The sequence below is a fragment of the Rhinoderma darwinii genome, chromosome 8 (assembly GCF_050947455.1).
Source record: "Rhinoderma darwinii isolate aRhiDar2 chromosome 8, aRhiDar2.hap1, whole genome shotgun sequence".
Taxonomy (NCBI): Eukaryota; Metazoa; Chordata; class Amphibia; order Anura; family Rhinodermatidae; genus Rhinoderma; species Rhinoderma darwinii.
The window spans coordinates 34450385-34465881 of NC_134694.1; the positions used below are offsets into that span (position 1 = coordinate 34450385).

At 41.4% G+C, this 15497-nt stretch overlaps 1 protein-coding gene across 1 annotated transcript in view; it reads left to right on the forward strand.

The window, feature by feature from the left end:
- LOC142658652 (uncharacterized) overlaps positions 1-9826 on the forward strand; it is a 43415-nt gene extending 33589 nt beyond the window's left edge. The window contains exons 3-4 of the mRNA XM_075834241.1: positions 2632-2829; positions 9526-9826. Of these exons, the coding sequence (XP_075690356.1) occupies positions 2632-2829; positions 9526-9695 (368 nt within the window). The 3' untranslated portion in view covers positions 9696-9826. The remainder of the gene's footprint in view (positions 1-2631; positions 2830-9525) is intronic.
- The last annotated feature ends 5671 nt before the right edge of the window (positions 9827-15497 follow it).

The following is a 15497-nucleotide window of genomic DNA, read 5'->3' on the forward strand; positions in this document are numbered from 1 at the left end:
AAAATGCTCACTACACCCCTTAATAAATGCCTTGAGGGGTGTAGTTTCCAAATGGGGTCACTTCTCAGGGGTTTCTTTTTATTATTTCACATCTGAGCCTCTGCAGTTGTGAACCAATACTTTGTAAATCGCCAAATTAGGCCTCAATTTTACATGGTACTCTTTCACTCCTGAGCGTGGTCTAATGTCCAGGCAAAAGATTAGTGCCCGATGTAGGGTGTTTCTAAAACCGGGAAACACTGCATAATAATTAGAGAGCTGTCTTGTTATGGTGGCACAAGCTGGGCACCACATATCCGCATATCTATGAAAAAAAAAACATTTTCTCTCTGCAACATCGAGTGCACACTAATTTCTACAAAACATCTGCAGGGTTAAAATGCCCACTACACCCCTAGGTAAATGCATTGAGGGGTGTAGTTTCCAAAATTGGGTCACTTCTGGGGTGTTTCCACTGTTTTGGGCCCACAGAAACCAATCTAGCAACATCTGCACTCCAAATGGCGCTCCTTCCCTTCTGAGCCCTGCCGTGTGCCCAAACAGCAGTTTATGACCACATATGGGGTGTTGCTGTACTCGGGAGAAATTTTTTACAAATGTTGGGTTAGTTTTTTCCTTTATTTGTTGAAAAAATGAAAAATTTGGCGCTAAAGCTACGTCTTATTGAAGAAAAAGGATTGTTTTTATTTTCACTGCCCAATTCTAATAAATTCTATGAAACATCTGTGGGGTCAAAATGCTTACTACACCCCTAGATGAATTCCTGAAGAGGTGTAGTTTCCTAAATCGAGTAATTTTTTGGGCGTTTTCATTGTTTTGTCCCCTCAGGGGCTCTGCAAATGTGACATGGCCTCCGCAAACCATTCCTGCTAATTGTGATCTCCATAAGCCAAATAGCGCTCTTTCCCTTCTAAGCCCTGCCGTGTGTCCGAACAGCCGTTTATTACCACATGTGGGGTATTGTTTTACTCGGGAGAAATTGCTTTACAAATTTTGCAATGCTTTTTCTCCTTTAGTCCTTGTAGAAATGAGAAAAAATTAGCTAAACCTACATTTTCTTTGAAAAAATGTAGATTTTTATTTTCAGGGCCTACTTCCAATAATTTCTGCAAAGAAACTGTGGGGTCAAAACGCTCATTATACCCCTAGATAATTTCCTCAATGGGTGTAGTCTCCAAAATGTGGTCACTTGTGGGGGGTTTCCACTGTTTTGTCCCCTCAGGGGCTTTGTAAATATGACATGGCCTCCGCAAACCATTCCTGCTAAATGTGAATTCCAAAAGCCAAATAGCGCTCTTTCACTTCTAAGCCCTGCCGTGTGTCCAAACAGCTGTTTATTACCACATGTGGGGTATTGTTTTACTCGGGAGCAATTGCTTTACAGATTTTGCAGTGCTTTTTCTCCTTTAGTCCTTGTGGAAATGAGAAAAAAAAATCACTAAACCTACATTTTCTTTTAAAAAATGTAGATTTTACATTTTCATGGCCTACTTCCAATAATTTCTGTAAAAAACCTGTGCGGTCAAAATGCTCACTATACTCCTAGATAATTTCCTTGACGAGTGTAGTTTCCCAAATGGGGTCACTTTTGGGGGATTTTCACTGTTTTGGCACCGCAAGAGCCCTTCAAACCTGACATGGTGCCTAAAATATATTCTAATAAAAATAAGGCCCCAAAATCCTCTAGGTACTCCTTTTGCTTCTGAGGCCGGTGCTTCATTCCAGTAGCACGCTACGGCCACATGTGGGATATTTCCAAAAACTGCAGAACCTGGGCAATAAATATTGAGTTGCATTTCTCTAGTAAAACCTCCTGTGTTATAAAAAAAAATTGTATTCAAATTTATTTCTGCAAAAAAATATGAAATTTGTAAATTTCACTTATACTTTGCTTTAAATCCTGTGTCTAAAGGGTTAAGAAATTTTCTGAATGCTGTTTTGAATACTTTGAGGGGTGAAGTTTTTAAAATGGGGTGACTTTTTTGGGGGTTCTAATATATAAGACCCTCAAAGCCACTTCACAAGTGAACTGGCCCCTGTAAAAATAGCCTTTTGAAATTTTCTTGAAAATGTGAGAAATTGCTGCTAAAGTTCAAAGCCTTTTAACGTCCTAGAAAAATAAAAGGATGTTCAAAAAACGATGCCAATCTAAAGTAGACATATGGGGATGTCAGTTAGCAACACTTTTGTGCGTTTTAACTGCCTGTCTTACAGGCAGATACATTTAAATTGAGAATTGCAAATTTTTGCAATTTTTCGCTATATTTTGGTGTTTTTCACAATTAAATACTGAATATATCGAGCAAATTTTGCCAGTAACTTAAAGTCCAATGTGTCACGAGAAAACAATCTCAGAATCGCTTGGATAGGTAACAGCATTCCGGAGTTATTACCACATAAAGTGAAACATGTCAGATTTGAAAAATGAGGCTCTGTCCGGAAGGTCAAAAGTGGCCAAAGAGGGAAGGGGTTAGAGGACTTAAATTTAGAATATTGAAGCAAAAATTTGTTCAGTGTCTAGAATTTGTTGGTCACAGAAGAAAACACGAGTTGTAGACTTTGCCTTTTCTAGTGCCCATAACTCGTAATATTATTATTAACATTTACATGTTCATTGTTGTACTCACTAAGGTTCTAATGATGAAGAAGTGCCAGATTACCCTGATGATTTTGAGGAGGTTGAAGGAAACACTCTGGAGATGGTTGTCAGTCATGCCAGGTCAGCAATGGATGTATCTGCGGATAATGAAACCTTCCAAGATGAAAGTGGAGATCAGGATACCCACTCGTTGACAGAAACTCTTAAGACAATACGTCAACAGTACATAGGTATGAAATAATACTTCAGACTCTGGTCATCATAAAGTTGTGTGAGGGTCATTAATAAAAGAAACAAAAACATATCTTCTTTAAAAGACCATTACTTGGCTTGGTATTGGGAAGTTGTATTATAACATTCATAAATGTTTAAGTCTTTAATAAAGATAAAAAAATGTATGGACTCTCACGGGCAACAACAAGAGAAATTAAAGATGTTGTTGAGGAACTTTATAAGTAGACTAAACATTATATGGCTGACCGGTAAAGCCCTGTAATGTATATTCTCATATTCCTCATGTTGGTGCCCTTGAGAATAGACAATCCTAATATCCACGTTGGCGGAATGACGTAGCAGCGCATAGGAGCAGTCGCTGATATCTCAAATAGATAAATGCTAAATTAGTGTTGTACCTAGTTAGCACAACACTATAAGGTGAGCACATTGATACTTACCTCAGCCTAAAGGTGCCCTTACGCATTAGATAAACAACGTCTGAACACGCCGATTTAAAGGGGTCAACCATCTAATGTGTTTGTGGGGTTGTCCCACTCTCACCCGACGGCAGATGTTGGGGGGAAAGAAGGATCGGTCGTGTTGGATACTTCTCATTGGAGATAAGAAGCCACCAAAGGTGTCTGGCAGCGGCTTATTGCCCTCTTCCCATTGAGTAAACATGCACGCTCGACCAAGCTGAGCGTGTATGGAGGGTCGGGAGGAATAGCTAATGGCCAAACAAGCCACCTTTGTCACTTCTTTATCTATTTTCATTAATTATTTTTAGTGTCCTAAAGGGGTTTTCCCATCTTGGACAATTATGGCATGTCCACAGGATATGCCATAAAAGTCCTTTAGATGCGGGTCCCATCTCTGGGATCTGCACCTTTCTCTAGAACGTGGCCCCCTAAACCCCCTAGCTTCTAGCTTACTCGGCTCTCGCTGCCTCCCGGCCACATCCTGGTTAGGTGGTCGTGAATTACGGAAACAGCTGAGCTCACTGAGCTACACTGTTTCCGGAACTCCCATAGAAGTGAATGTGAGTTACGGAAACAGCGTAGGACGCCGAGCTACGCTGTTTCATAGCTACCGAGTTCCTGAAACAGCGTAGCTCGCCGTGCTACGCTGTTTCAGTAACTCCGATTCACTTTTATGAGAGTTAAGGAAACAGCACAGCTCAGCGAGCACTCGGCTGTTCCTGTAACTCCCGACCACCTAACCAGGAAGTGGCCGAGAGGCAGTGGAGCCGAGTAATCTGCGAGATCACGCAGTGCTGTAAATTAAGTCCCACACAAACTTTTCCGAAGTGTCGGGAGTGTGAATAGACGTCGCGTCCTGGCTGGAGGTGATGTCTATTCACTCTCAAGACACTTCAGTAAAGTTAATGTGGGTGTATGTGACCGCACAGCGAGATCACGCTGTGCTGAGTACAAATGGACATGAATGGAGAGAAGTGTAGGACGCTGATTGGTCACTGATTGGTCAGCATCATACACTTCTCTTTACAACGCCCACTTGATCAAAAGTTAAAACACGCCCAGTTGGGCATTAAGAAAATAATTAGCATAAATCTAAAATTGCCTATAACTTGCTCAAAAATTATCGTTTTTCAAAATAAAAAAAAACCACTGTTATCTACATTGCAGCACCGATCAGATTATGTAGCAGATAGGGCACTTATAATCTGGTGACCGAGCTTCTTTAAGATTGCTCTTGGCCAACTACAGCGTTAATATGCATCCTCAAATTTGTCTGAACATGTTTATTGCCACAGGGACATGGAAATACATTTCTGACACACACCACAATTTATCTCTTGGTAGACAAAGGATCAGGCATATTCAAATCCAACATGTCTACTCCTTGTTTTTGCCAAAAACAGATGTCGGGGGAAAGTTTGGCTGCCCCCATACACGTTAGATTGTTTAAAGATCCTGAAGACCATTATCTAATACAGTATGATTGGCCTGCTTGAGGGTGTTTCGGTTTTCATTTGGGAGATGTCCATCCAAGCCTCCTCTGTCCTACGATCAATGTCAATTCTGCCATGAGCTGAAGAGCTGAGTAATCTGAGATTGGTTGTGAAGGACAAGCTGCCTGAAAGACTCCATAGTAACCAGACTTTAAGACATGACTTAAAGGGGTTTTCCCACTACCATAAATAATCACCTATCCAGATAATTTTCTGATCACTCGGGGCCCCATCTCTAGGACCCCAACTGATCATGAGAACGGGGGACCCGAACCCTTGTTCCCCCTCTGCTCGGCTGTTTCTGTCATTTCCATAGACTTGCTCGACTGCCTCTCCATTCAGTGTCCTCCTCACTATTATCGAGCAGTGAGGAGGAATGGAGGTTCTAGACCCCCATTCTCACAATCGGTGGGGGTACCAGCGGTGGTGATGATTGTGGGAAAACCACTTTAACTGTTTAAAAGGACTGGTACTTTACTAAAAGTAGGGAAGGGGAAAAGCCGCCCGGCAGAAGTCAAGCCATAGCCTCCTCTATCTCAGGCTGCAGTATTTATTATATTTAGGTGAAGAACCTCTTTAAATATAATAAATACAGTGAAACCTCTCCAGATCGCCTCTTTGAGTAGACCACCCCTTTATCTAGACCAGATTTGCTGTTACCGATTTTTCCGTTTTTTTTTTACATACTATGCATAGTGTCCATTTTCATGAGACCCCTCTAGACCATTTTTTAATTCAATTTTGGGTGGCTCTCTCATCGAGGTTTCACTTTAGATATTACTGAAATATTGTTATGTGTTATTAAGCCTCTAATATCTCATTTTCTTTAAACCAAAGAAACCAAACAGTGTGGCATCTTCAATAATAAGACATTGGGGAGGGTGCTTTTGATTTGCATCACTATTTTAAAGCACCATTAATTCCAGGGCGCTGTTCATAGGATGTACGGAAGGGTGTAAAGGGAACCTGTCACAATGAGCTATCCAATCTGCAGGCAACATGGTATAGAATAGGATTTACTAAGTAGACTGATATAGTTTGTGGAAAAGATTCGGACCACCTTGTTGTTTAGTGATTTAATCCCTGCTCTCTCTGTGTTTAGGAGTCCAGTGGGTGTTCCTATTTAATGATTGGCAGTTATTCCTCTATGCACACTCATACAGTGAAGTCTCCCAATCACTCCCAATAGAATTGCCCACTGGACCCCTAAGCCCAGAATAAGCAGGGATTTAAAGGCTATGTACACTATGGCTATGTATTTTAAAATAAAAATATCTATCAGTTTTTTTTGTGCAACGTTCTAAATATTTTTTATTAAAAAATATTTTCACTTTTTGAGATACAGCTGCTTTGTATACAAAGCAGCTGTATCGTGCACTGAGACCTGAATCCGTCAGGTCTGCGGGACTGACTGGTTTAGGGTTTAGTTTAGATCATAACTTAGATTTGATCGGTAACAGCTCAATCCTGCACGTCAGACACACGCAGGTCCCGCTGTCACTGAACCCATCAGTCCCGTGTACCTGACGGATACAGGTTTCATCGCTAGATACAACTGCTCTGTATACAGTATACAAAGCAGCTGTATCTCAAAAATTCAAGAAAGTTGCACAAAACACACTGATAGACATTTTTATTTAAAAAACAAAAACTATTTCAAAGGTGTACATAGCCTTTAAATCCATAAACAACCAGTTAATCTTTTTCCTTCAAACTATATATCTATCTACTTAGCAAATCAAGCTTTATAACATACTGCTTGCAGATTTGACAGCATAGTCCGTGTGACCTGTTCTCTTTAAAGAGGCTCTGTCACCACATTATAAGTGCCGTATCTCCTATAAAAGGAGATCGGCGCTATAATGTAGGTGACAGTAATGCTTTTTATTTCGAAAAACGATATACAGGGTGGGCCATTTATATGGATACACCTAAATAAAATGGGAATGGTTGGTGATATTAACTTCCTGTTTGTGGCACATTAGTATATGGGAGGGGGGAAACTTTTCAAGCTGGGTGTTGAAGTCGGCCATTTTGTATCCAACTTTAGTTTTTTCAATGGGAAGAGGGTCATGTGACACATCAAACTTATTGAGAATTTCACAAGAAAAACAATGGTGTGCTTGGTTTTAACGTTACTTTATTCTTTCATGAGTTATTTACAAGTTTCTGACCACTTATAAAATGTGGTCAAAGTGCTGCCCATTGTGTTGGATTGTCAATGCAACCCTCTTCTCCCACTCTTCACACACTGATAGCAACACCGCAGAAGAAATGCTAGCACAGGCTTCCAGTATCCGTAGTTTCAGTTGCTGCACATCTCGTATCTTCACAGCATAGACAATTGCCTTCAGATGACCCCAAAGATAAAAGTCTAAGGGGGTCAGATCGGGAGACCTAGGGGGCCATTCAACTGGCCCACGACGACCAATCCGATTTTCCAGGAAACTGTTCATCTAGGAATGCTCGGACCTGACACCAATAATGTGGTGGTGCACCATCTTGCTGGAAAAACTCAGGGAACGTGCCAGCTTCAGTGCATAAAGAGGGAAACACATCATCATGTAGCAATTTCAGAAATCCCGTGGCCTTGAGGTTTCCATTGATGAAGAATGGCCCCACTATCTTTGTACCCCATATACCACACCATACCATCAATTTTTGTGTTCCAACAGTCTTGGAGGGATCTATCCAATGTGGGTTAATGTCAGACCAATAGCGGTGGTTTTGTTTGTTAACTTCACCATTCACATAAAAGTTTGCCTCATCACTGAACAAAATGTTCTGTGTAAACTGAGGGTCCTGTTCCAATTTTTGTTTTGCCCATTCTGCAAATTCAGTGCGCCGATCTGGGTCATCCTCGTTGAGATGCTGCAGCAGCTGGAGTTTGTAAGGGTGCCATTTGTGAGTAGCTAATATCCGCCGAAGGGATGTTCGACTGATGCCGCTCTTCAGTGACATGCGGCGAGTGCTACGCTGTGGGCTCTTGCTGAATAAAGCTAGGACAGCCACTGATGTTTCTTCATTAGTGACAGTTTTCATGCGTCCACATTTGGGAAAATCCAACACTGAACCAGTTTCACGAAACTTGGCAAGCAGTTTGCAAACTGTAGCATGGGAGATGGGTGGTCTCGTAGGGTGTCTTGCATTGAAATCTGCTGCAATGACCCGGGTACTGCGTTCACCAGACATCAACACAATTTCTATCCGCTCCTCACGTGTTAACCTCTGCGACATGTCAATGGCTGTAAACAAAGAGAAGCTTGTAAATAACTCATGAAAGAATAAAGTAACGTTAAAACCAAGCACACCATTGTTTTTCTTGTGACATTCTCGATAAGTTTGATGTGTCACATGACCCTCTTCCCATTGAAAAAACTAAAGTTGGATACAAAATGGCCGACTTCAACACCCAGCTTGAAAAGTTTCCCCCCTCCCATATACTAATGTGCCACAACCATTCCCTTTTTATTTAGGTGTATCCATATATATGGTCCACCCTGTATTTTAAACCACTTTATGAGCGATTTTTAGCTTTATGCTAATGAGTTTCTTAATGCCCAAGTGAGCGTGTTTTATTTTAGATCAAATGGGCGTTGTACAGAGGAGTGTATGACGCTGACCAATCAGCGTCGTACACTTCTCTCCATTCATTTACACTGCACTAGCGATATAGCTATATCGTTATGTGCAGCTACATACACAAACACTAACATTACTGCAGTGTCCTGATAATGAATATACATCACTACCAGCCTGGACGTGATGTTTATTCAGAATCCTGACATGTCTGTAGCGTCTCTGTGAGATTTACAGCAAGGCAAGCGTAATCTCGCGAGATTACGATGTAACCTGTCATTTCAAACGAGATTACGCTTGCCTTGCTGGAATCTCACAGAAAAGATTCAGACGTCTCAGGATTCTGAATAAACATCACGTCCAGGCTGGTAGTGATGTATATTCATTATCAGGACACTGCAGTAATGCACCGCTAGTGCAGTGTAAATTAATGGAGAGAAGTGTACGTCTGGAAAAAGAAAGGTTCAACCTGCAGAGGCGACAAGCCTTCTTTACTGTGAGAACGGTGAATTTATGGAATAGTCTACTGCAGGAGCTGGTCACAGCAGGGACAGTAGATGGCTTTAAAAAAGGCTTAGATAATTTCCTAGAACAAAAAAATATCAACTCCTATGTGTAGAAATTTTTTACTTTCCCTTTTCCCATCCCTTGGTTGAACTTGATGGACATGTGTCTTTTTTCAACCGTACAAACTATGTAACTATGTAACTATATCGCTAGTGCAGTGTAAATGAATGGAGAGGAGTGCATGATGCTGATTGGTCAGCGTCATACACTCCTCTGTACAACGCCCACTTGGTCTAAAGTAAAACATGCCCACTTGGGCATTAAGAAACTCATTACCATAAATCTAAAATCGCTAATAAAGTGGTAAAAATAGATTGTTTTTCTAAATAAAAAGCACTGCTGTCACCTACATTATAGCGCCCATCTCCTTATATAGGAGACAGGGCACTTATAATGTGGTGACAGAGCCTCTTTAAATACAAAAAAATGAGCCAATAAAAACTACAAGTACAATAATCTTTAGCTTGCTGAGCGATGGACCGTTACGGAAGTAGAGCGATCCCTGCCCACAATGGCTTGCAATCTACACCGCTTGTTTCATGTGTTGCAAGATGTTCAGGTGATATGACTGCCATGTGTTGTCTTTACCTAGGGAATGTTGGGAAGACTCTGTACAATGAAATCTCCAACCATTTCCTTAAGGGCTTAACACCAGAAGATCTCCAGCCACAGTTTGAGCATAGAATTGGCCCAGAAAGACTTGAAACATGCTATATCCTCTTCAATATGGATCAGGATTATTCTAAGGAGACATCAGCGTGATAAGCACATGGACGGTTTGCACTGTGAGGAAATCAAAAGAAAGAAGGTCATAACTAACCTCTCGAATGAGGTCATAAATCGCTATGTATACTTTTTTTTGTTTTTTTTAAAATAAATACATTAGTCAGTGAGTTTAGTGTAATAAGTCTTTATTAAAAAAAATAGTTTTACAATTGTTGATACAGCTGTTCTGTATTCTTTATACAGAACAGCTGTATTGCTCGTAATACACTGAATCCGTCAGTCCCGCGGACCTGACGGCTTCAGTGTCGGAGGGGCGATTCACCTTTACACGATCACATCTAAGTTCATAACATGTGGATCATGCGTGTCACAGACCACGTAGTACACATTTTTTGCGGAATTCCGTTGTATTCAAAAGCGTAGTTGACTAAGCTTTTCAATACAACGTATGCCAATGCCAACGTATGCCAATGCATGCCTGCCAGACATATGCCAAAATATGGACACTCTTTTGGCATACTTCAGGTCCAAGTTTATGGATATGTTTGGTGTATACTTTTACCGGCTTATACTATGTTTTTTTTGGAACCTTCTAATTACCGAAACCTCCTCAGCGCTTCACTGTAACGATCACACTTCACTCCTAGAATTACAGAGCTTCTCTACTACTAAGAGGTGCGCATTCGTGTCTTAGGTTTATTTAGTTTGTAATGGATGGAGTCTAGGTTATTAACCCCTTTGTGACCAGGCTATTTTAGGCCCTAATGAGCAAGCTATTTTTTTAGTTTTTCTATAGTCGCATTCAAAGAGCTATAACTTTTTTATTTTTCCGTTGACATAGCTGTACGAGGACTTGTTTTTTGAGGGATTAGTTGTACTTTTTAATGGCACCATTTTGGGGTACATATCATTTTTTTTATTAACTTGTATTATCTTTTTTTTTGTGGGGGGAAGAGTAGAAAAAACCCTGAAATTCCACCATTGTTCTATGTGTTTTAAATTGACACCGTTCACTGTACAGCGGAAATAACACATTACCTTTATTCTATGGGTCGGTACGATTACGACGATACCACATATGTAGAGGTTTTTTATGTTTTACGACTTTGGCACAATAAAAACACTTTAAAATTATTTGTTTTTGCATTGTTCCTTTCCAAGAGCCGTATTTTTTTTTATTTTTCCGTCAATCTAGTGATTTTTTTGGGCTTGTTTTTTTGCGGGACGAGACGTAGTTTTTATTGGTACTGTTTTGGGGTGCATGGGACTTATTGATAAACTTTTAGTCTGACGTTTTTGGGGGGCAATGGAAAAAAATAGGAATTTCGCCATTGTTTTTTTGCGTATTTTTTTTTTTACGGTGTTCACCTTGCGGTTTAAATTACATATTAACTTTATTGTTTGAGTCATTAAGGTCGCGGCGATACCATATATGTGTACTTTTATTTATTTTTACCACTTTTTTACTGTCATTTTTATTAATAATTTTTATTTCACATTTATTACTTATTTTATTTGTCCCACTAGGGGACTTTACTATGCAATCTACTGATCGCTGCTATAATGCTTTGGTATACTTCGTATACCAAAGCATTATTACCTGTCAGTGGAAATCTGGCACGTCCTAATAGGCATATGCCCATGGCTTTTATCAGACCCCCGGCTGCCATGACACCACATCGGAGGTCCGTGATTGCATTTTCGGCCCGCCGATGGGTGACAGAGGGAGCTCCCTTCCTCCGTAAACAAGTTAAATGCCACGGTTGCTATTGACTGCGACATTTAACGGGTTAAACGACCGCGATCTAAGTAAACTTAGATTGAGGTCGTTTGAGCAGGAGCCGTGAAAAGGCGACGGCCTAGCCTAAGGCCCCTTAGTGACCGCTGTGGTGGTCACTAAGGGGTTAAAGGTATTGTCTTAAAAAGACAACTGCTGCCCATATGCTCTATTAGGATCTGTCATGGATCCTGTACAAAAAAAATCCATGAAACCACATTGAAAGAGCCTAATCTTTTTTATTTTCTTTCATCAGTTTTTATGTAGTAAATAGTTTAATAGTTTGTAATTTATTTGCGTAAAGTTATAATAGACTTCTACCACGTTGGTCACAATTAAGGTTGGTCTGGTTTTAACAGACCCTTAAACTGGCCATACATCAAAGATTTCCGACAGCTGTTTTCTGAATCGCTTGTCGTTCATAGATGGGCAGTGTAGATTGTCTTTTTAAACGACAACGCCATAAGTAAAAACGACAAGCCACCGATTGATCTTTGCCTTGATCTGTAGCCTGGTTTGGATTTTTATTTATGTGATGCAGAGCTGTCTTTTGGCATGAACAACTTTCCAACGACTGCACCTGACCAAGACCAAACATTGCAACATGGCAGTTCAACTTTTACACAGATTTCTGCCTTCATCTGCATTCGTATCATGAAAAGCTGCAACAGTTGGCAGAAAATGGTCTAAATCTTTTCAGCCGTCCAAAATCTCTACTGTACGGCCTTTAGCAGAAAAATTGCTCAGTGTATCCGACCTGGAACCCGCAGCACCTTCCGTCCGAAAAACCGCACCACATTGCGGTGCATTTTATCGAATAGAATTCCCGCTCGGAGGAAAACTGTTCATACTTACCTACTCCGTCTTCTCTGCGCGTAGTCCGGCCTCCTACGATGACGTTGCAGGCCATGTGACGCTGCAGCCTTTGGGGGCCGGACTGCAGGAAAAAGGAGAGCGTTCTGGGTAAGTATGATTTTTTTTTTTTTTTCAGAATTGCGATCTTTGTAGCGTAATCGCTGCGATTATGCCGCAATAGTCGCAACACTTGGCTTTCTGTTGCGGGTTTTGCACCACCAATTGAATCCAATGGGGAAAACCTGCATCAGAATATCAACAAAAACGCAGCATACATTGACATGCTGCGGAATTAAATTTTGCACCGCAGGTCAATTTATTAACGTTTACGCTCGTTTTTTTTTCTCTGCAGCGTGGGCATGAGATTTTCTAAGTCTCAACCACTTTGCTGCTACTGTTAATCTGCGGAAATTCCACACACTAGTCCGTTGCGGAAACTCCGCAGCGTTTAAGGCCGGGTTACCACGTAGCATAAGGTATGTTTCCATGTGGTAGATTTGAAAATGTGTTCCCCATATCTGAATGGGGTTGTTTCTGCGGCACGTGCATGGATTTCTACTAATCCCATTCAGATTTATTGAGCAATTGCAGAAATTTCTGCAATAAATCAGCTAGGTGTGAACCCTTAGGGTATGTTCACACGCACTATTCTCAGACGTAATTCGGGCGTTTTACGCCTACAAACATCTGCCCATTGCTTTCAATGGGTTTTACGATGTTCTGTTCCCACATGGTGTCATTTTACTCGTCGCTGTCAAAATACGGCGCGTAAAAAAAAAAGACGCCTGCGAAAAAGAAGTGCATGTCACTTCTTGGGACGTTTTTGGAGCAGTTTTTCATTGACTCCATTGAAACACAGCTCCAATAACGTCCGTAAAATACGGCGCGAAAAATTTGAGTAGTTACAAAAACGTCTGAAAATCAGGAGCTGTTTTTGAGTGAAAACAGCTCTGTATTTTCAGACATATTTTGCTAAGCCGTGTGAACATATCCTTAGGCCTCATGCCCACTTCAGTTTTTTTCTTCAGGGTGCTATCTGTTTTTTTTAACTGATGGCACCCTGACAGATTCATTTCAATGGGGCTATGCACACTTAGGTTGTTTTAAAGGAACCGTGCAGCCATTCCGTCAAAAATAGGAGAGGTCCTACTCCTGTCCGTTTTTGACGGAACAGTCTCGGGCTTTTTCATTGATTTGGTCCGTGAAACAACGGACTGCACACGGAAGCCATCTGTGTGCGGTCCATGTTTCACCGGTCCGGCTGTACGACGGCCAACAGATGTGTGCATGAGGCCTTAGGCCAAGTTTAAACACAAATCCGCAGCAAAGCCACAGTGAATCTGCTGCAAAATCTGCATGTTATATGTGGATTTCACCCTTTGTATTGCAAAATCATCAATGCATCAGACAAGTCATGCAAATTCCAATCCCAGTTCGCAAGATTGTCTTAAAATGTTATTCTTGTTTAAATAAATATTTTACAGTTTAAGGCCGGATTCACACGAGCGTGTGCGTTTTGCCTGCGCAAAAAACGTGGCGTTTTGCGCGTGTGTCAGCCCCGTATGATGCGCGGCTGCGTGCTTTTTGCGCAGCCGCCATCATTATGACACTCCGTTTGGATGTTTGTAAACAGAAAAGCACGTGGTGCTTTTCTGTTTTCATTCATCCTTTTCACAGCTGTTGCGCGAAGCACGCTCATCCCACGGAAGTGCTTCCGTGTGGCATGCGTGATGTTCACGCACCCATTGACTTCAATGGGTGAGTGATGCGCGAAATACGCCCAAAGAACGGACATGTCGTGACTTTTTCGCAGCGGACTCACGCTGCGGAAAAATCACGCAACTGTCTGCACTGCCCCATAGACTAATATAGGTCTGTGCGACGCGCGTGAAAGTCAAGCGCGTTGCACGGACGTATATCCCGTTCGTCTGAATAATACTTTGCTTTCCTGTGTTTTGTACCTTGTTTGAGATATTTTATCTCCTAGTCTCCCTTCATATACATACAGTAGCTGCTGGTCCCTGGTGCCAGATATCCAGAACTTAGAATTTAGTTTCTTTCTGAACACATAATAAAAGATCCATTAATCAAAAAGCAGTAGACGATAAGGAAACACAATTTACAGTTACTCAACATTGAATCAGTTCCAACTCTTTCATTGCCTGTGGTGTCTGGCTATTTCGCACCTCTAAAGAAGTGCAAATAAAATCATACCCATATATTTTTGAAAATATCATTCACATGAAAATATCTGGTTTTAAGATGGACATTTTTTAAAAGTAACAACTTATAAAAAACAAAGATTACACACTTTGAGCAGTGAATGCGCCCTATATATTTCCTGAAAGCAGACAACCTGACGATTGCAGTTGTCTCCGGGCATGTGCACACACACTAATTACGTCCGTAATTGACGGACGTATTTCGGCCGCAAGTACCGGACCGAACACAGTGCAGGGAGCCGGGCTCCTAGCATCATAGTTATATACGATGCTAGGAGTCCCTGCCTCTCTGCAGGACAACTGTCCCGTACTGTAATCATGTTTTCAGTACGGGACAGTAGTTCCACGGAGAGGCAGGGACTCCTAGCATCGTACATAAGTATGATGCTAGGAGCCCGGCTCCCTGCACTGTGTTCGGTCCGGGACTTGCGGCCGAAATACGTCCGTCAATTACGGACGTAATTAGTGTGTGTGCACATACCCTAAGGCTGCATGCACACTTCCGTCTGCCCTTGTACGGACGATAATGACGGTTCCGTGAAACATGAACCGCACACGGATGGCTTCCGTGTGCAGTCCGTTGTTTCACGGACCAAATCAATGAAATGATAGAATTAGATACAGGACCTCCAGCAGAGAGTATTACATATGATAAGCTTAGATACAGCAGCAGAGAGTATCTATGATAGGCTTATATACAGGGCCCCACAGAGCATGATACATTAAAGGCTTAGATACAGGTCCCCCAGCAGACAGTATCACATATGATAAGATTAGATAAAGCAGTAGCGAGTATCTATGATAGGCCTATATACAGGGCCCCAGCAGAGAGTATTATACATTAAAGGCTTAGATACATGGCCCCCAACTGACAGTATCACACTTGATAGGCTTAGATACAGGGCCCCAATAGAGAGTATCATACATGAAAGGCTTAAATACAGGGCCTCCAGTAGACAGTATCCACCATATTATACTTACCAT